We start from the raw sequence: 20,487 nt of genomic DNA, 5'->3' as shown, positions 1-20,487 counted from the left end.
TAGACTACTGATTACTTCCTAACTGGTCTAAATTCTACTGGAATGCTATTTAAATAAAGACAAGTCCATGTCCAACTGATATAAACCCAATTAATAAGAAGCAATAAATTATAGCCTAATCTCTCCATGTTTGCACAGACTGTCTTCTGGAATATTCTGTCATTTCCTGTCTCTTCACAAATGCCTTTCTTCTGCAGATTCTCTCTGTAATTTCTCCTGTGAGAATTTTGAGCTAAAATACTATGGTACCTTTGATTAATTAGTTGGGCTTTCTTTGACAGCTGAATGGTGCTAACACTGGCAGGTGGCAGTTGTCTCTCTCTCTTTCAGATGACAGTTGGCTCTCTGCCAACTGTCAAAAAACACTTTCTTAAATACCACCAATGATGCAACAAATTCTCACAATATGATTGGGTTAGGCTGCCAACGCCATCAGTTTTTAAAATCAATTGGCTTTGAATTGCTGAGTGTTTGGTTTTAAATTAATTTGCCAAATTCAAATTCGTTGTCACTACATCAAAACAAGACTATTTCACATACCACCTGTGAGACTTTTTTTTGATACACTTGTTTTACTTTTTAAGGCTCTCTCTACTGGCAGCTCTGCTCACAGACATACATTTTTTAAAGATTGCTAAGCACAGGCAAAGTACAAATCTTTTAAAGGAACCACATAGTTTAGCTTCCTACCTTCCAATTCATGCATACTTTACCCACCTTCAAAACAGTACAAATGGAATTCCTTTATCCTAACCCTTTGGATAGTCTTGACTACAAGCCCTCAATATGGTCTTAAAAGTTTGATACCAACATTATAATGTTCCCTATGATTCTGGATGGTACACAATGGGTTTTAATTGTTTTATTCCTAAATTACCCATAATTTCTTTGAATAACTTTGATGTAAAATTTGACCCTTGATCCAATTGTATCTCTGTGGGTTGTCCACATCTGGACATCAAAGACACCTATGTCAGACTCCTGCTCATTGACTACAGTTCCGCCTTCAACACCATTATCCCCTCCAGGCTGATCTCAGAGCCCCATCACCTTAGTCTTGGTCCACCCTCTGCAACTGGATCCTCAGCCTTCTGACCCACAAGCTGCAATCAGTGAAGTTAGGTAACTGCATCTCCTCCACAATAACACTCAACACTGGAGCCCTCCAAGGATGCATCCTCAACCCCCTACCATACTCCCTTTATATCTACGACTGTGTTTCCAAATTCCGAATGAATGCCATCTACAAGTTCACTGACGACACCACTGTAGTGGGATAGATATCTAACAACGACAAGTCAAAATACAGAAGGGAGATAGAGGGCTTGGTGACATGGTGCAATGAAAACAATCTCTCTCAATGCCGCAAAACTAAAGAACTGATCATTTACTGCAGAAAGAAAGGCAGAGAACACGCCCCCATCTACATAATGGAACTGAGATTGAGAGATTGAAGAGCATCAAGTTCCTCAGTGTGACAATAACTGACAACCTGCCCTGGGCTTCCCATGTAGATGTGACACTCAAGAAGGCATAACAACATCTCTTCTTCCTCAGGTGGCTCAGGAAATTTGACATGTTCATAAGGTGTCTCACCAACTTTACAAATGCACCATTGAAAGCATTCTGTCCGGGTACATAATGACCTGGAATGGCAACTGCTCTGCCCATGACTGTAAGAAACTACAGAAGATGGTGTGCACAGCCCACACTATCACAGAAGCCACCCTTCCATCCATGGACTCCATTTACATGGCTAGCTGCTGTGGAAAGGCTGCCAACATCATCAAAGACCCTTCGCACCGCAGTAATGATCTCCTACAACCTCTTACGTCAGACAGAACATAGAAAACATGCACGAGCAGGTTCAAAACCAGCTTCTTCCCAGTCGTTGTCAGACTGATGAATGGACTCTCTAGCCTCAAATAATGATTGATCTTGCTAACGATGATCTCGCCTAGCACACGCCCTGTGCAATGTAACCTGTATGCCTTTCAGGCTTTTTGATCTGTACATCCTTTGCTTACTATGATCTGCCTGTACTGCTTGTAAACAAAAAGCTTTTCATTGTATGTCAGTACATATGACAATAAATCAATGAATCAATCATCTAGTAAAATATTTGAGTAACTTTTATACAATCCTTTTAGCTGTAATACTGTGTAATAGAATGGCCTCTGAAAATCTTGTGGACACATCGATTATGGTCAACAAATATTGATTCCCACTTTTTGTTTTAGGTAGGCGTCCTACAGAATCAATTAAAAGGCTTCTAAAAGGTTCCTCAAATGCGGGAATGCATTTTAAGGGTTCTGGTTTTATCACTGTCTAAGGCCTTCCAATTACTTGATACATATGATATGTCTGGCAAATTTGAACACCTCATTATGTTATCCAGGCCAGTAAAAAATGTTTATGTATTTCGACTTGAATTTTCCTTACTCCCAAATGACCTCCTATTTGTGATTCATGTACTACCTCCTTTCTATAAGCCACCAGTAATACAAATTGGTGAACTTCTGCCCATTTCTCATCCACCTGAATATATGATGGTCTCCATTTCCTCACTAAGATGTCATTTTTAAGATTGTAACATTCTGGGATACAATCAGATTCTTCTTCTATGTATACTTTTTGATACAACTGCTTCAGTTTTTCACCTTTCCATTGTAATTCAGTTAATTTCTTTGAACTAAAAATATTCACTTTATCTTCTTGTATTTTCCTCAAACATAATGTCTGATAAATTGAACTTCAACTTACTTATCTTTATTCTTTGATTTCTTCTCCTGTTTCCACCTGTGGATTTGTGACCTTGTTACCATACAGTCAGGTAAAATCCCAGAATTTACCTGTAACACCTCAGTTGCCTTGTTTTCCACTGGGTTTACCACCACAATACGCATCACTCCCACCTGCGATCCATCTATTACTAAGGATGAAGTGTATTTCTGTAACCAAGAATTTCTTTATCATTCCTACCACAACTTCACCACTTTTCTCCGGACTCTCCAACCTCACTTTCTATAATGGAACTTTTCTTGTTCTGCCATGAATTCCACATATTACCATTTTTTCTAGCAATAGTCTGAATATCTCCGCATCTCTCACCATCAAAGATTGACTTGCTCCCATATCTCTTAAAATCTTAATATCTTTACCTGCTCCTCCTGGCATACATGAGTAAACCTTACCCATGCAAGTAAATTCTTTGAAGAGATCTGGCACATCCTGCTAGCTGCATTCATGGAACAGGAATTCTAGCCACTGGGAGTTACAGTGGAATAATGAGAGTTGGCAGCTAAAAAATGCACATGTCTTCAATGACAAATGTCTTATTAGTCGTTGGCAGTGCATAGTCACCAGATTGGCTAGGAAGGAGGCTACAGATGTCAGCAGCAATTTGCCATGAGAGCTTGACCCTCCTCAGGTGTCAGTACTCAAACATTCCATTTCTTGGCTCCTTCCAGCTAGTTTCTATTGTTCACCCCATCTCTGCAGGCAGAAGGGATTAGTTTCATTTGGCGTCATGTTTGGCACAACATCATGGGCTGAAGGGCCAGTCCCTGTGCTGTATAGTTCTATGTTCTATGTTCTAGTCTCAGGAAAAGCTTTCCTTGTCTCCAAAAAGATGCCTGGCACATCCTGAGCAAAGTAGGTTGTTTGCAACTTATAAGTTAAAAAGTACAACTAACTTTATAATGGGAAATTAATACTACGAATCTTATAGCAGTTAGTTAAAACCAACTGTTGTTTGTATTTTTATATTTATAATTGGGACAGTGGAAAAAATAAGTGAAATAACAAAATTTGTTAGATAGGACATGGAATACAATGAATGGCAGAATTCAAGCAGTCCTTAGACATAAGCAAGTCTGGAACAGACCCGAAGAAGCATAATCAGTAACTTTGGAATGCAAATTCATAGGATGCATAGAAAAATCCTAAAGCCTGGAGATTACAATGCCTGTTAAGCACCATGAGATCATGGGAACCTGGGGCTGTCCATAGGAATGCCCATCATTGACGAGGTGTTTCACAGGATTGGGTGTATGGAATAAAGGGGAAGGACACAGTGACCACACTGTATGCGATTATTGTAACACAAAATGTATAAAAATGGTGTATTTCACTGTAAAAATCAGAGTGTGTCATTGATCTGTCTTCCAATCTGATCTGTAGATTAAGAGAACGACTGGGTTCTCAAGGCCAGATTTGGGGAAGATCTTTGATCCTGTCACTGCAGTAACTGTAACTGGTTGTTGCTTGAATAAGAATAGTCTGCCACTTGCCTGAATCCTGCCTGCCTCCTGAGGCTTTCTCCCCGGTTGTGGGGTGGGGGACGGTGGTAACACTCGCGCAGATGGCACTGCAAGCAGTCTGCTCTGCTTGTAACCAGACGACCTTGGGCTACGGTTTGGGTGAATATGTTTATTTATCACCCTTTTAGTTAGTGTGGCACTTGGTGTGGGAGCTTCTGTAAGCCAGAGCATAAAACGAACTTTTTACCTGGAGCGACAGAATTACAGGTGTAGTAGTAGGGGGTGCCTGGCACAAAAACGTTTAGGTAAAACGTGAGGCAAATGCTTCTGGTGCAAAAAAACACAGGGAAAAGAATGAGGCAAGTGCCTTGGGCACAGAAAGCATGTGAAAAAGAGCGAGGCAAGTGCCTCGGGGACAAAAGACGCATGAGAAAAGATCAATGAGAGGTCGGAAATTCTCGGGTGCGAAAGGTGATAGCTGCCCAAAAGATCAATTAAGAGGTTGGAAATCCTCGGGAGCTAAAGGGGATAGCTGCCTAAAAGATCAATAGGAGGTTGGAAATCCTCGGGCAGAAAAAAACAATAGATAGAAGCAGTGGATTACCTCAGACACAGGCGCTAGGTAGTCTGGGAGAATGGCAGAAAAGGGAAAAAAGGTCCCACTGGTGTTCAGGCCGGTCCATTCTGCAGACAGTGTTTAAAAGAAAAGGCACAGAAACAAGCTAAAATAGGTCATAAATGAGGATGAGAGAGAGAAAAACCAACTCTCTGCCAGTGCACAGAAATTTGTAAAAGTTTTATCTCTGTGGTCTGATTTGAATGCACCTTTGTTTGTTGGTTGCTCAATGTCGTCTTGTGCAATTTGTGTGTTTTTGTTCCTGGAGTTCAAGATCTGAGGATGCTTTGAAGTTAGTTTGTATTTTGGGGATCTATGGTGATTGAAAAGTGTGGTGTGCCTGTTTAAATGTGGGATATGTGTGGTTAATGTAATGTCTGTTTAAGGAACTATACATCGTTGTGCAAAGCAGAAGTCTGCAACAAAATGTTGATGTAAAAAGTTGGTTCGTAAAGCTTGATTAAAAAATTACCTTTTAGAATTGGCTCTGTATTGTGTTTGGACTTGGGTAACTTAATTTCAGAAATTACCATGTTTGGAATTTCATTTTCTGGCCAGAGTGAACTTCCAAATACTGTTTTAACACATTAGTGAATCTTTAATTATGGATGATAAGATTTGCTCATTGTAAATGTATGATGGCGTGAAAGTATGCAAATAGTGGGAAATTTGGGATCTTGGAAATGCGATTCTTTTGAACAAAATTCTGACGGTATTTTCTAAAATCTGAAAAAGCTGATAGACAAATTAGCAAAGGCAAACTTAACAGAGGAGGTGGGTTTTTCTTTAAAGTGTAACATTTATTTTCTTGCAGGTGGAGGAGCGACAGAAGACATAATTTCATGCAAGAGTTTATACCCCATCGCCTTTTTGATTGTGTAGTAGATCAATACTAATTAGCCCATTCTGCTTGACATGGATGTGTTTTGGATGGATATCTTCTTTGAAATTTTGGGTCCATGTATGATGTTGTTTTACTGGTACTGGGTGAAGTAATCTGTGGATAGAGAACTGTAGGATTAGAAAGAAAACAAACACAAACTAAGAAAGTACACAATTGGGCTATGGAGGCAGGAAATAACCAAGGGACTAATAAGAAACTAGCAGTAGTTATTCCAGAGAACACACACAGACAGAGAGCCTATCTGAAACACCTAAAGGAGGAGTATGCTTTGCATGCAATAAGGGAGGACATTTTGCCAAAAATTGTCCCAATAAAATCATTAAATATGAGAACTGTGGAAAACCAGGACACAAAAAAGAGGACTGTTGGTCCTCTGGGGGAGGTAGGCATGGACAGGGACCAAGACAGAATTAGGGAAATCCCAAGTTAGTTGCCAGTAGCAATAGATAGTAATGCAAGGCAGCCATAGCATTCCACCAGAAAGAAAAGAATAGTTACTATTAAAGGAGTAAGACAAGTCTTGAAACTATTTAATTACTGCAGGAACTTTGTAGAAAATTGCAGCAAACTAGCCAGACCCCTTCAAGACCTTATGAAAGGGGGCAGGCTAGTTCAGCGAAGACTGGATGGGGACCTGAGCAGGAGATGGCCTTTGTCAAGATCAGACACTGGTCTCCGCTTCAGCACTAGGACTCCCTGACCTGAAAAAGCCCTTTCATCTCTTTTGCAGTGAAAGCAATGGCAATCAATCTGCAGTAGTGTTACGGAGACACAGAGACAAGCCCCAGCCTGTAGGATACTACTCAGGTAAAATGGATCCAGTCATGATGGGGCAACACTTGTGTGTTCGCGCCATCAAACGTGCTACCTGGGCACTAATGACATTCTCCCCCTTGATACGACTGGGGAAGGTAATATTACATTCCCTCATATAGTATAGTCCAGCTACTGGAAGCTGGCAAACGGATCCAAATGGGAATCCTCACTATTGCCAGGAGACAAGCACATGGAAGTGGTTAAAGATAATAGAAAGAACCCAGCAAGTCATGTGAATCAGGAAAGAGAAATAATCCCAAGCAAGGGGGCCTTGTTTCTCCCCTCGTGGAGCAGGAAGAAGAGAGACAGGGTTGAGTTAAGGAAGAACATTAGAGGGCCCAGATGTGAAATCCATGTTTGTAAACGGAGCATGGAAGTATGATGGTGAGGCCCAGACAGGGTGGGCCATGGTAAATTTGAAAGGGGAGCTTTTTAGCAGGATGAAGGGTAGAAGGATGTCATTCTGCCCAGGTAGCTGAACTAAAAGCACTTACTGCCACCCTACAGTTAGGGAGAGGTCAAAGGTTTAACATCTACACAGTCAGTAGATATGCCTTCAGTGTAGTCCATGACTACATGATGGCATGGGCAAGATGCAGTTATGTTACCTCAAGTGGTAGTGTAATTCAGCACGAGACCTTAGTCAAGGACCTCGTGACCGCAGCTATTGAGATGAAGGAGGCAGCAGTAAGTAAAGTAAAAGCACACAGAAAGATTCAGACACCAGAACAGGGAGGGAACTACTACGCAAACAGTGCAGCAAAAGCAATGCTAGAACAGGAATGATAATGATAGCTGTGAGAAAATGGGAATGGGAAGAGGCATTGCTAAATTTTGCAAGAGGTGCACTGCATGTGCAGAGGCAGAACCAGGACAGGGAATTAAAATGAGCCATCAGCCCCGGCCATGGGAACACATTCAAATAGACTTTATAGGACCACTCCCACAAAGTCAGAATAAGAAATTCTGTCTGTTCATGGTTGACCCAGTTTAGCAGATGGGTAGAAGCTTTCCCCACAAAGGACTGCACTGCAACCTCACTGGCAAAAACATTGACAGCTGAAATAATACTCTGGTGAAGAGGTGGGGGTGGGGGGAAGCTCCTGTACAACTAGACTCACACCAAGGTACCCACCTCAGGCAAGTGTCTGAAGGAAGCATGTAAATTTATAATGCCATAATAATGCCATAACCCCTAATCCACAGAGCTCGGGTATGGTAGAGAGAATGAATAGAATGCTGAAAAATGCTCTGACCAAAGCAATGATAGGAGAAGGCATTAAATTGACCCTGTCCCTACCAGCCATTCTGATGGCCCAGAGGGACAGGCAATGATACTTCCCCAGGACCTAATCACGGAGGGAGCAGGACAGACTAACAGCGAGGGATAAGTCAGATTACATGAAATCCCTCTGTAAGCATGTACACATACTTAATGGACAGGCACAAGACCAGCTGCTTGTTAAGGACTGGGAGTCTGAGGGATGCCCAGGACAAACAGAAATGCCAGCCCCAGTATCAAAGGTCCTGGTGAAAATAATCCCAAGCAAGGGGACCTTGTTTCTCCGATGGGACAGACCTAATGGAGTAATATTAATAGCTAACAGGAGCGCACTTATCAATGAAAATGGAATTACTAAATGGAGACATCCTACCCAGCTAAGGGTATGCAGGGGTTAATAGTATAAGAGTCCAACCTGCTTGTCTGGTATTCTTTTTCTTTCTCTCTCTACCTCTCTCTGTCTTTCTGTCTCTCTCTCTCTCTCTCACTCTCTCTCCCTTATCTCTCCAACTTGCCAGTTTTAAAAGGCCCTCACCATGTGATCACCTACCAGCAGCAGGAACAGGATCGTCGACCCCAGGACGGCAACCAGAATAGATTAAGGTCGCATGAAAATGTATGTGGCATGGTTGCGCAGTGGAAACCATAATTAAAAATATTACTGATACTAGCATAAGCATGAAAACATTAATCCTCTGTGGGGTCCTCTTAATTTTGATCCCATCAGATGCTGACAGGCAAGTGGCAAGATGGCACCTTAATGCCAACAAATTTTTATACATGTCATATGCTTATACTAAAAGAATTAATGTCAGTTGCTGGGTCTGCACACACATCCTGATACACTCTCAGGCAGTGATACACCTGTGGCCCATCCCTTTAATGCCTCAGACCTAGCTGAATTGGTATTGAGACAGAAAAGTATCACGGCATGGTTTCAGGGAGGGATGCAAATGTCCAAATGTTAGGAAAATAAGAAATAAATATTTTTTAAAAAAGGACATTACATTTTTTCTCTCAGGGCTTCTATTTGGTCTGACCAGGCTCCACCAGTTCCCAACCAGTAGCCACCTTCACTCTGGGCCTCTTGGCCATCCCTGCTTTGCTCCTGGCCTGCTGGCTGCTGTCCCTGCTTCAGTACTGGGCTGAAGAAAAAGAAAGGAAGGGGAAAAAAATTAGAGAGAAAAAAAATGAAAAGTAACCGACAGAGTGGACAAGCTCCGGCTGTAGTGTCTACTCCACTGCCATCTTGGAATGGTATCTTGGTGATGATCTTAGTGGATTTGACATTTCCACTCAAGGAAAAAGATATCGAGTATCCATCCTATTCATTCCCCTCAGCAAGCCAGAGACAGAGGTGTTGGCCAGGGAACAGGGTGGTGCGTTAAAGTGGCAAGCAACAGGTAGTTCAGGTAGGTCACCCAGTCTACACTTCATTTCCCCAATGTAGAGGAGACCACATTGTGAGCAGGGAATGCAGTAGACTATATTCTGGGAAGTGCAGGTGAAGTGTTGCTTCAGCTGGAAGGTATGTTTGGGTCCTTGGATACTGGGGAGGGAGGAGGTAAATGGGCAGGTGTTGCACCTTCACCGGTTACAGGGGAAGGTACCGTAGGGCTGTGGGGTGGGTGTTGGGGTTGAAGGAAGTGTGGACCAGGTTGTCCCAGAGGGAGCGGTCCCTGTGGAACGCAGACAAGGGAGGGGAGGCGAATATGTGTCTGGTGGTTGCATCTTACTGGAGGTGGCAGAAATGGCATCTGTTGATCTTCTGGATGTGGATGCTGGTGGGATGGTAGGTAAAGATTGTAGGTCCCTACAAACATAATCTGGCCTAGGGGCAAAGGGGGAATTTGTAAGGGCAGCCCCTGTTTGAAAGACACAAAATGGCCGACAAGGGTTAAATAGATTTAAACAGCCTGCTCCAACATTTGAGTGAAACATAATTGTACCTTTGAACCAGGCTACTCCAAGGTGAATGGGAGGCCCTACAAGCAATCATTGAGACTGTTTGATAAGAGGGTATCTAAAGATTGGGTGGCACGCTGGCTCAGTGGTCAGCACTGCTGCCTACAGCACCAGGGACCCGGGTTTGATTCCACCCTTGGGGGACTATCTGTGTGGAGTTTGCACATTCTCCCCACATCTGCATGGGTTTCCTTGCATTGTCCAAAGATGTGCAGGCTAGGTGGATTGCCCGTGCTAAATTGCCCAAAATGTTCAGGAATGTGTAGATTAGGTGGCTTATAGGGCCTAGGTGGGATGCTCTGCGGGTCGGTGTGGACTTGTTGGGTCAAATGGTCTGTTTCCACACTGTAGGGATTCTATGAATCTATGATAGACACAAGCTCATTAAAATATGACAAATGATTGATTCCAGCCTGATTAATGAAAACATGTTGTCCCATTGGTGAACAGCGCCAGATAGAACAAGGGGTGTAAATCTCAGTCCATGAACCAGTCAACCTAACTCATTCAGCAGCTATGAAAACAACAGCTAAAGTTATTTTGTAGTAACCAGTTGTTTCTTTGAAGTTATGCACAATATTAAGAAATAGATTATAGTTAAAGATTCTTCAGATAATTGTAGAGATAGATTTCAACATAATTATAGATACATAGATAAAACCAAAGTATGATAGAAGCATTAGGGGAAAAATATTTAAACATAGATATGAAAGTTAATTACTCTCAGGAAATGCTTTCCTTATCCCTAAAAAAAGCCTGGCACATCCTGAACGAAATATAATGTTTGCAATTTATTAGTTTAAAAGTATAACTTTATAATGGGAAATTAATGCTATGAATCTTATAGCAATTAGTTAAAACCAACTGTCTTGTATTTTTTACATATATAATTGGGACAGTGGAAACAATAAGTAAAATAACAAAAACAAAAACAAAGTTGCTGGAAGAGCTCAGCAGGTCTGGCAGCATCTGTGAAGGAGAAAACAGAGTTAACGTTTCGGGTCCAGTGACCCTTTCTCAGAATGGAGGAAGGACACAAACCCGAAACCGGACCTGAAACGTTAACTCTGTTTTCTCCTTCACAGATGCTGCCAGACCTGCTGAGCTTTTCCAGCAACTTTCTTTTGTTCTTGATTTACAGCATCCGCAGTTCTTTTGGTTATTAATTAGTAAAATAACAAAGTTTGATAGAGATAGCACATGGAATACAATGAATAACAGAATTCAAGCAGCCCTTAGACATAAGCAAATCTGGGACAGACCCAAAGGCATTTAACCAGTAGCTTTCGAATGCGAATTAATAGGATGCATAGAAAGATCCTAAAGTCTGGAGATTAAAATGTGTGTTAAGCACCATGAGATCATGGGAACCCGGGGCTGTCCATAGGAATGCCCATCATTGATTAGGTGTTTCACAGGATTGGGTGTGTGGAATAATGGGGAACAACCATGTTGTATGTAATTATTCTAATACAAAATGTATAAAAATCATAGAATCCCTACAGTGTGGAAACAGGCCCTTTAGCCCAACAAGTCCACACTGAACCTCAAAGTATCTCACCCAGGCCCAGACCCACCCCACTATAATCCACCTAATCTACACATCCCTGAACACTACAGGCAATTTAGCACGGCCAATCCACCTAGCATGCACATCTTTGGACTATGGGAGGAAACCCACACAGACACCAGGAGAACGTGCAAACTCCACATAGTCACCTGAGGGCGGAATTGAACCCGGGTCCCTGGCGCTATGAGGCAGCAGTGCTAACCACTGAGCCACCGTGCATATTTCAGTGTAAAAAAATCAGAGTATGCCATTGATATCTCTTCCGATTTGAGCCATAGATTAAGAGAACGACTGGGTTTTCATGGCGAGGTCAGATTTGGGGAATATCTTTGACCCTCTTCCTGCTAAAACTGGTTGTTGCTTGAATAAGAACAAAGTCTGCCATTTGCCTGAATCCTACCTGCCTCCTGAGTCTTTGTCACCTGTCAGGGGATAACACTCCTACAACCACCTTGGTAAGTAGTGGTGCTGCTGAGCCACTCTTGAAGTCCCTTACCCAGAGCATGTTTTGTGCCTTTCCGCCCACGGTGCCTCCTCCAGGGAGGTAAATCCGTAATAAACAACTAGAAATATGCCAAGGGTCTTGCAGTTATCTGGATATAAATGCATAATGGCAGATAATTTGCCAGGAATTTTTCTGGTGGTGGTGATGATAATCGCCAGACTAAGCAAGCATTTGCATCTGTGCATTTCTTCCCAGAGATGTCGAGTGCCATCAAATGCATACACGTGGCCATCTGAGCACTCCCAGAATAATCAGAAGCATTCATCAATAATAATTAATTTCTTTACATCAACTCATTGCTGCTGTGCAACGAGAAAAGGAATGTATGTCTGTGTTAGATTCTGTCAGATCTGTGATTACCAAGCAACAAAGAAGCTAACTTACCAGACTACTATAAAAACACATCTGGTCGGAGATATTATTTACAGAAGGAAATCTCGTCCAGCCTAGCCTGTCAGAGAATTGTAGAATTGTTACTGCTCAGAGGAAAACTATTTGACTCATTACGGCTGCACCAGTCCACCATAGAGGCAGTTTAACTCATTCACTCCCCTGCCTTCTCCCCATTGTTCTGCACATTTTTCTTCTGCAGATAACAAGTCCCATTTGACTGTCCTGATTAAATCTGTCTCCTCCACACTGTTGAGTATTGCATTCTCGGTCCTAACCACAAGCTACATGGAAAGGCTTTTCTTCTTGCCACCATTGCATCTTTTGCCAATTTCCCTAAATCTGTGCCCTCTTGTTTCCAATCCCTCTATCAATGGAAGCATTTTTCCCTTACCCACACTGTCTTAGACCCCTTAGTTTTGAATACTTTTATGAAATCTCCTTCTCTTCAAGGAAAACAATTCAGACTTCTCCAATCCATCTTTGTACCTGAAGATCAGAAGCCATCCATCAGCACTCACCAGTTTTGACTAAAGGTGCAGTTGAAACTGAAGTAGGTGTGAAAGTGATGTGAACACAGTTTATTTGAAAAGACAAAAAGGAAACAGATGCACTTCTGAATAAAATTCAATCTGCTTTTTTGCAAATCTTTATTGATGTCTTTCGGTTCTGCACATCTGCACATGAATCAGTGTCATCGTAATCATGCTGCTGCTTGATATATGAGTGATGTAAGTCATTGCATTACAACTGAAGGACAGGTAACATTGGACCTATGTTTACAAAACCACTGGGGCTTTCTTATCACATCTGTGTTAACTAAAATATTTTTTTGAGATTAATTGTTATGATTAGCCAACTATTCCATTATCGATGCAACATCCCATCAAAGTGGTAGAAAGCAAACCAGATGAACGCTTATTTTTCCATCTATCAGTTTCTGGGTTCCTAACAGATAAGTTAATGTGCTGATTGTGACAAAGTGGAACATTTGCTGGATTATTATGAAACCCCATAATTGAAAACTCAACTGTTAGTTTTACTGTGTTCTCTACAGATACTTGTTAAACTGTTTAAAATTTTCCAGCAATTTCTGTTCTTGTTTCAGATTTGCAACAATGTCATTTATTTGCTTTCTGTCTGTACTTTTTTCAGCGTGATTTGAAAATGTGTTTACATTTCCAGGTTAAAGGTACTGCTTCAGAGTCTAAGCTAGAACTTTGGCTTGAACATGTTAGTGACAGGCCAGTGTTAATGTTTGAAAATAATAATCCATTACAATGTTTGAGCACTTGATCTTTTTAGCTTCACATAAACACTGGCAAATGTGTGAAATATATCGATTGTTGTAAATTCTGGTTGCATTGCAAGCAGAGTTTTTTGAAAATGACTGTACCTAAATTTGTTGATCTATCCAATGTGTTGGGCCTCCACATAAGCGATGGTGCATGTGTTAGTGTTAAATAACTTTGAGAAGAACAAGTGATTTATGTTGGCCTATGGTTCCTGAAGCTGTCTGTCACTGAGATGGAGTTGAGTAATTTCTGAGCCTGTTGTGTACTGATTAATTGTTGCGAGCAGTCAACAGCTTTGTTAGCATCATATCACATGACTACCAGAATGATTGAATGGGAACTAGATGAACCAAAGGCTAGAAAAGAGATATAACAGGGATAAGGGAATGGAGTTCATACAAAATGTAGAGAATTCTTTTCTAATCCTCCATGTAATGAGAAATGAACAAGAGCCAATAAGAGAGATAAAAGTGGAGGAATATCAAGTAATACTGTTTAACATAATATTTAAGGAGGAAATAAGTTCTGATGAAGATCCAATTAATAGCTTGGAGAAGACCTGCTTTTGAGGGATTGACAATAGAACTTGAAAAAATGAAACAGACAACAACAATGATATTGGTAAGCAGTGGTGGTAAGGGGTAATGGGAAACATGTAACACAATTTTAAACAGATCCTGGTAAATAAAAAATTCTGCTACAAAAAAACAGAACAATTAAGTATTTTTGAGACCAAAGGGTAATGCAAAAGGAGTTTAAAAAAAGGCACAGAAGAATTCCAATATTAAATTGTCAAGACACATGAATTAAATTTTTAAAATACTTTGAGGTAGATAAACAAAAGGGAAAGTTGAGGTTGAAATAGGAAGAAATGGTGGACCAAAGAATGGTCAGGATAAAACTATAGACTTACTGAAGTAGTAATTATATTTAATTACTTTTCATCAGAACCTACTGACAGATCAATTGGCAGAGCATTGAAAGAAGATGTAGCAGAGGGAGTATTATAGTTACTTAAAAATTCATGCAAGAAAGATGTAATATTATTAGATAGCTAAAATAATACCTACATTTAAATGAAAAATAGACCTTGCCCAAGGAACTGAAGATCAGACAATTTAATGTTGGTGTTAGGAAAATAGTGGAATCCCTACTAAAGAAGAAAGAAAAATCCAGGTCAAAATTAAAACTATGATAATGAATAATCAACACAGATTTCAAAAGGGTTATGTTTGACTTACCTAAATGCATTTTTAAGTGGAGACAGAAAAAGCAAAGTGAAGATAATATTTCCAGAGGCATTCTGGCATGAGGGGTCACATAATTGCTTACTGAATAAGATCAGAGCTTGAGAAGTCAGGACTAATAGCAGAACGGATAACTAATTGGTTTCTGGATAGCTCCGGAGAGCCACAGAAGATGGGAATCAGAGGGAGACCACTATTGCTTACAATTTAAATTTAGATCACAATTTTCAGTTTGGAATAAAATAATTTGAGATTTGTTCATGATGCCAATGTTGTGGAAAGTAGCAATCGTGAAGAAGTTTTAAACATTAAAAAAAAAAATTAATGAAGTAGTGGGCGACGCAGTGACTCAGTGGTTAGCACCGCTGCCTCACATCGCCAAGGACCTGGGTTCGATTCCGCTCACTGGTGACTGTCTGGGTGGGATTTCCTTCGGGTGCTCTGGTTTCCTCTCACAATGCAAAGATGTGCGGGCTAGGTGGATTGGCCATGCTAAATTGTCCATAGTGTTCAGGGATGACTAGATTAGGGGAACGGGTCTGGTTGGGATGCTCTGTGTGCCAGTGTGGACTTGTTGGGACGAAGGGCCTGTTTCCACATTGTAGGGATTCTATGAGAATATTTAGTATTAAATGCTAAGTAATTTAGTCTCTTAGGCTAAAATATTAGAAGGAAAAAAATCACTTTCACAACTAAATGGCTTACAAGTTTCAAAGAAATAAACATATAAAAGCTTGGTCCAGTGTTGGCCCTTCAGCCCTTTGAGCATGCTTTACCACTCAATATGATAATGACTGATTCACTTTCTCAATGTCATATTCCCACTTTCTCTCTCAGTACCTCAGGAGTCGCGAATGGTGCTAAGCACTGTGTAAACATTGGCAAATATTCTCACTTCTGACCTTATGATGGAGGGAAAGTTATTGCTGAAGATTGTTAGGCCCTGAGGAGCTCCTGCAGAGACGGCTTGGAGCTGAGATGACTGACCTCAACAACCACAGCCATCTTCATGTGTACCACATATGACTCCAACCAGCGCGAGTTTGCCCCTAATTTCCCATGATTCCAGTTTTGCTAGGGCTCCTTGGTGCCATACTCGGTTGAATGTGCCCTTGATGTCAAGGACTGTCACTCTCACCTCACCTCTGGAATTCAGCTGTTTTGTCTATGTTTGAACCAAGGCCGGAACGAGGTCAGGAGCTGAGTGGTCCTGGCAGAACCCAAACCGGGCATCACTGAGCAAGGTTTTACTGAGCAGGGTCTGAGGAAGGGTCACTGGACCTGAAATGTTAACTCTGATTTCTCTCCACAGATGCTGCCAGACCTGCTGAGCTTTTCCAGCAATTTCTGTTTTTGTGTCTGCTTGAGTGAAGTAACCTGTATGCCTCATTCTGTCAAGTTTTTTTTCACACCGGATCTGTATGTTCTTGATTACTATGACTGCCTGTACTGCTTGTAAACAGAGCTTTTCACTGTACTTATGTACATGTGACAATAAATCAAATCGAATCAGATCAAATCAAAAACGCCTTCAAAAACAAACTGAAGAACTGCCAATACTGGAAATCAGAAACAAAAACAGAAATTGTTGGAAAAACTTGTAAGGTCTGGCAGCATCTGTGGATAGAAAGCAGAGTTAATGTTTCATGTCCAGTGAAATTTCTTTAGAACAGGCTGAAGAAAGGTCACTGGACCTGAAACGTTAACTCTCTTTTCTGTCCACAAATGTTGTCAGACCTGATGAGTTTTTCCAGCAATTTCTTTTGTTGTTGATGACACCTTGCAGTACTTTGCTGATGATCAAAATTAGACTGATGTGGCTGCAATTTGCCTTTTTTTTGCACATACCTGGTCAATTTTACATGTTATTGGGTAGATATCAGTATTGTAATTGTATTAGTTTGGCTTGGGAAGCAGCAAGTTCTGGAGCACAAGTCTTCACTACTGTTTGCAGCAGCCAGTCCCTCCAACCATTTCTTGATATCACATGGAGATAATTGAATTGGCTGAAGACTGTTATCTGTGACCACTGGGGACCACTGGAGGAGGTCGAGATTTTTCGTTCACTTGATACTTTTGGCTGAAGACTGACGTGAATGCTTAGGCCTTACCTTGTACACTGATGTGTTGGTCTTTTTCATCATCGAGGATGGGAATATTTGTGGAGCCTCCTCCTACTCCAGTGACATATTTAATCACAACTGAATGTGGAAAATTTGAGACCTTAAAAGTAGCCCTGTTTGGTGGCTTCACCACAATTTCACTTCATTTTTTATGTATGGAAAAGCTCAGCAGGTCTGGCAGCATCTGTGAGGGAAAAAACAAAGTTAATGTTTCGGGTCCGGTGACCCTTCCTCAGAACTGATGTTTTGCTCCCGATTTACAGCATCAGCAGATCTTTCCGTTTTCATTTTTATGTATGCCTGGTGCATTTCCTAGCATGCCCCCCTGGACTCTCCAAAGAGCCATGGTTGATCCCCTGGCTTGATGGGGGATATTCCAGGCCATAGATTGCAGATTGTGTTGGAGTTCTGCTGCTGTTGAATGACCCACATTGCCTCATGGATGCACAATTTTGAGTTGATAGATCTCTTCGAAGTCTGTTCCTTTTAGCATGATGATAATGCCACACAACAGGATGGAGGGTGTTCACAATATGTAGGCAGGACTTTGTCTCCATAAGGACTGTGCAGTGGTCATTCTTACTGATACTGTCATGAATTAGCAGCCAGTAGAATAGTAAGCATGAGTTCAAGTATGTTTCTTGCTCTTGTTGGTTTCTTCACCGCCTCCAGAAGCAATGTCCTTTAGGACCCAATCAGCTTGATCAGTATTGCTGCTGCCGAGCCACTGTTGGTGGTGGTGGATATTGAAATCCACCACCCAGAATGCATTTTTCACCTTGCCACCCTCAGTGCTTCCTCCAAGTGTTCAACATGGAGGAGTACTGATTCATCAGCAAAGAGTACAGTATGTCATAGAGTCATACAGGGCAGAAATGGGTCTTCAGCCCATCAAGTCTGCATTGACAATAACTACCACTAAAGGCTTTCTAATCCCAATTTTTTACACTTTCCCATACCCTAAAATGTAATGTTATTTCAAATTTTTTTTTAAATGTTGTAAGGTTTCCAGCCTCCACTACCATCCCAGGCATTGCATTTCAGATTCCCACCACCCTCTGAGTGAAAAAGCTTTTTCTCAAATCCCCTCTGAATCTCCTGCTCTTTACCCTAAAACTATGCCTCATTATTGACCTCTCAAACAGGAGGAACAGCTGTCCCTATTCATACCCTTCATAATTGTATACGCCTCAATCATGTCTCCCCTCAGCCTTCTCTGCACTGAAGAAAATAGTGCAAGCCAATCTAGTGTCTCCTTATAGCTCAGTTGCTCCATCCCAGGCAACATCCTGGTGAACTTCCCCGTACCTCTCAAGTGCAATCACATCATTCCTACAGTAAGGTGACCAGAACTCCAGCTGTTGCCTAACCAGCGCAACAACACCCCTTCTTCCTCAGGCAGCTTAGCAAATTTGGCATGTTTGTAAGGACCCTCACCAACTTTTATAGATACGCCACGGAAAGCATACTGTCTGGTTGCATAATGACCTGGTACGGCAACTACCAGAACCGTAAGAAACTGCAGAAGGTGGTGTGCACAGCCCAGACCATCATGGAAGCCAACCTCCCATCGATGGACTCCATTTACACATCTTGTTGTCTTGGAAAGGCTGCCAACATTATTAAAGACCCATCCCACCATGGTAATGCTCTCCTACAACCTCTTCAGGCAGAAGGTACAGAAGCATGAACACATGCACCAGCATGTTCAAGAACAGCTTCTTCCTTGCCATTATTAGACTGATGAATGGACTGTCTAACTTCAAATAATTTTGATCTCGTTAATGTTGATCTTACGTACATCCTGTGCGTGTAACCCGTATGCCTTACTCTGTCCAAGTATTTTTTTCACCCTATGACCTATATGTCCTTGATTACTATGATCTGCTTGCAAACAAAGCTTTTCACTGTACTTAGCTACACGTGACAATAAATCAAATCAAATCAACTCAAATCCAATTCTGTACAATTCCAACATTATCTCCTTGCTCTTATACTCTAGGCCATGACTAAAGAAAGCAAGTGTCCTATATGTCTTCTTAATTATCCAATCATGTGCTCTGCTGACTTCACCAATCTGTGAATACTTAATCCAAGATTCCTCTGTTCCTCTGAGCTCCCCAGTGACCTATCATTCATTAAATACTCCCTCATCTTGTTTCTTCTTCCAAAATACATCACCTCGCACTTAACAGGGTTAAATACCATCTGTCACTGCTCAGCCCATCCATCTATCTCTCCCTTTATCCCACAACCATCTGCTTCACTATTAACCCATCCGAGCAATCTTGATGTTGTCTGCAAACTTGCTGAAATAATTGCACAGAGGCCAGTATCCCATCACCAAATCACCCTTGATTTGCTAGTTCACAGTACATTGGCTGTGGCCAACCAGCTCAGAGTCAATCCCCTGAACTGAGAAGATTCTAATTCCTTGTTAATATTGGTCAGCCAGGGCTTCCTGATTGGCCCAGGTTAATAACCCCAACCAAGGATCTCATAGTTAACAAGCTGTAACTGGTTCCAATCACTACATCTTTCCCCCACTTAGTTCTGAGATGTCTTTCTTTTGTAGCTTTTCCTGTGATATTTTCACTCAGGTCCAGTTCCTATGACTTTGACTCTGACATGGGCGACATGTACCGGACCGTAGCCTGTCTCCTGCATCCAGAGCATCTCGGTAGAGTTTCTTTCTCTTCTTCCTGCAGTAATGCTATTGAGGCTACATCCATCTTGGACTCTGATGTTTCCTCAAAACTAGACACGGGGGAGAACCTACAGTTTCTGACAGGCCTTCTGGCTGTTCTGAGGGGCCAGGTACGTTTTTCTCCTTCCCCGTTTGCAAGGTAACAGCTTTCAGGTGATCCACATGTTTATTCAGGACTACTCATCAACCCAAACTTTGTAAATCATGGGACCTAACCTCGTATTGATCTCGCTTTGTACCCATACAAGGACATTTCCATGGTTTTGACACCAGACTTTGTATCCTGAATTAAATTGTCACTCTCACTTAGAAGAGGCATGTGGCCAACATTGACGTTCCTGCTGCTGCTTTACCCTCCCCTCCCAGGTCTGGATATGTCAGGTTTAATCTGCTGCAGAGTCTTCTCAACAGCAACTCTGCTGGAGCTATCCCTGTTGTTGCATGAGGGGTGGTCCTATAATCAAACAAGAACTGGGACAGTTTGGTCTCAAGTGATGCTGTAGACTGCTTCTTTAAGCCTGCCTTCAACATTTGGACTGCTCTTTCTGCTAGACCATTGGACAATGGATGGTATGGAGCTGTCCTGATGTGCCAAATGCCATTTGACTTTAGTAAACATTCAAATTCCCTGCTGGTAAATGACATCCCATTGTCCATGGCCAATACTTCCAGGAGTACATGTATCCCGAATGATGCTCACACCTTCTCAGTCATCATCCCTGAGTTTGCTGAATGAACTTTATGCATATCCAACCACTTTGAATGGGTGTCCACAATGACCAGGAACATTGAACCCATGAAAGGC

General features: G+C 41.7%; 1 protein-coding gene across 1 annotated transcript in view; it reads left to right on the top strand.

Moving 5' to 3' along the window:
- LOC125483381 (dTDP-D-glucose 4,6-dehydratase-like) overlaps nucleotides 1-20,487 on the top strand; it is a 96,921-nt gene that overhangs the window by 62,071 nt on the left and 14,363 nt on the right. The window contains exons 6-7 of the mRNA XM_048598399.1: nucleotides 6,513-6,693; nucleotides 13,496-13,554. Coding sequence (XP_048454356.1) covers nucleotides 6,513-6,693; nucleotides 13,496-13,554 — 240 coding nt within the window. The remainder of the gene's footprint in view (nucleotides 1-6,512; nucleotides 6,694-13,495; nucleotides 13,555-20,487) is intronic.

Source organism: Rhincodon typus, chromosome 6, assembly GCF_021869965.1.
Source record: "Rhincodon typus isolate 14 chromosome 6, sRhiTyp1.1, whole genome shotgun sequence".
In the NCBI taxonomy this organism is placed as follows: Eukaryota; Metazoa; Chordata; class Chondrichthyes; order Orectolobiformes; family Rhincodontidae; genus Rhincodon; species Rhincodon typus.
Note: the sequence above shows the minus strand (reverse complement) of the source record. Positions and strands in the feature narration are given on the sequence as shown.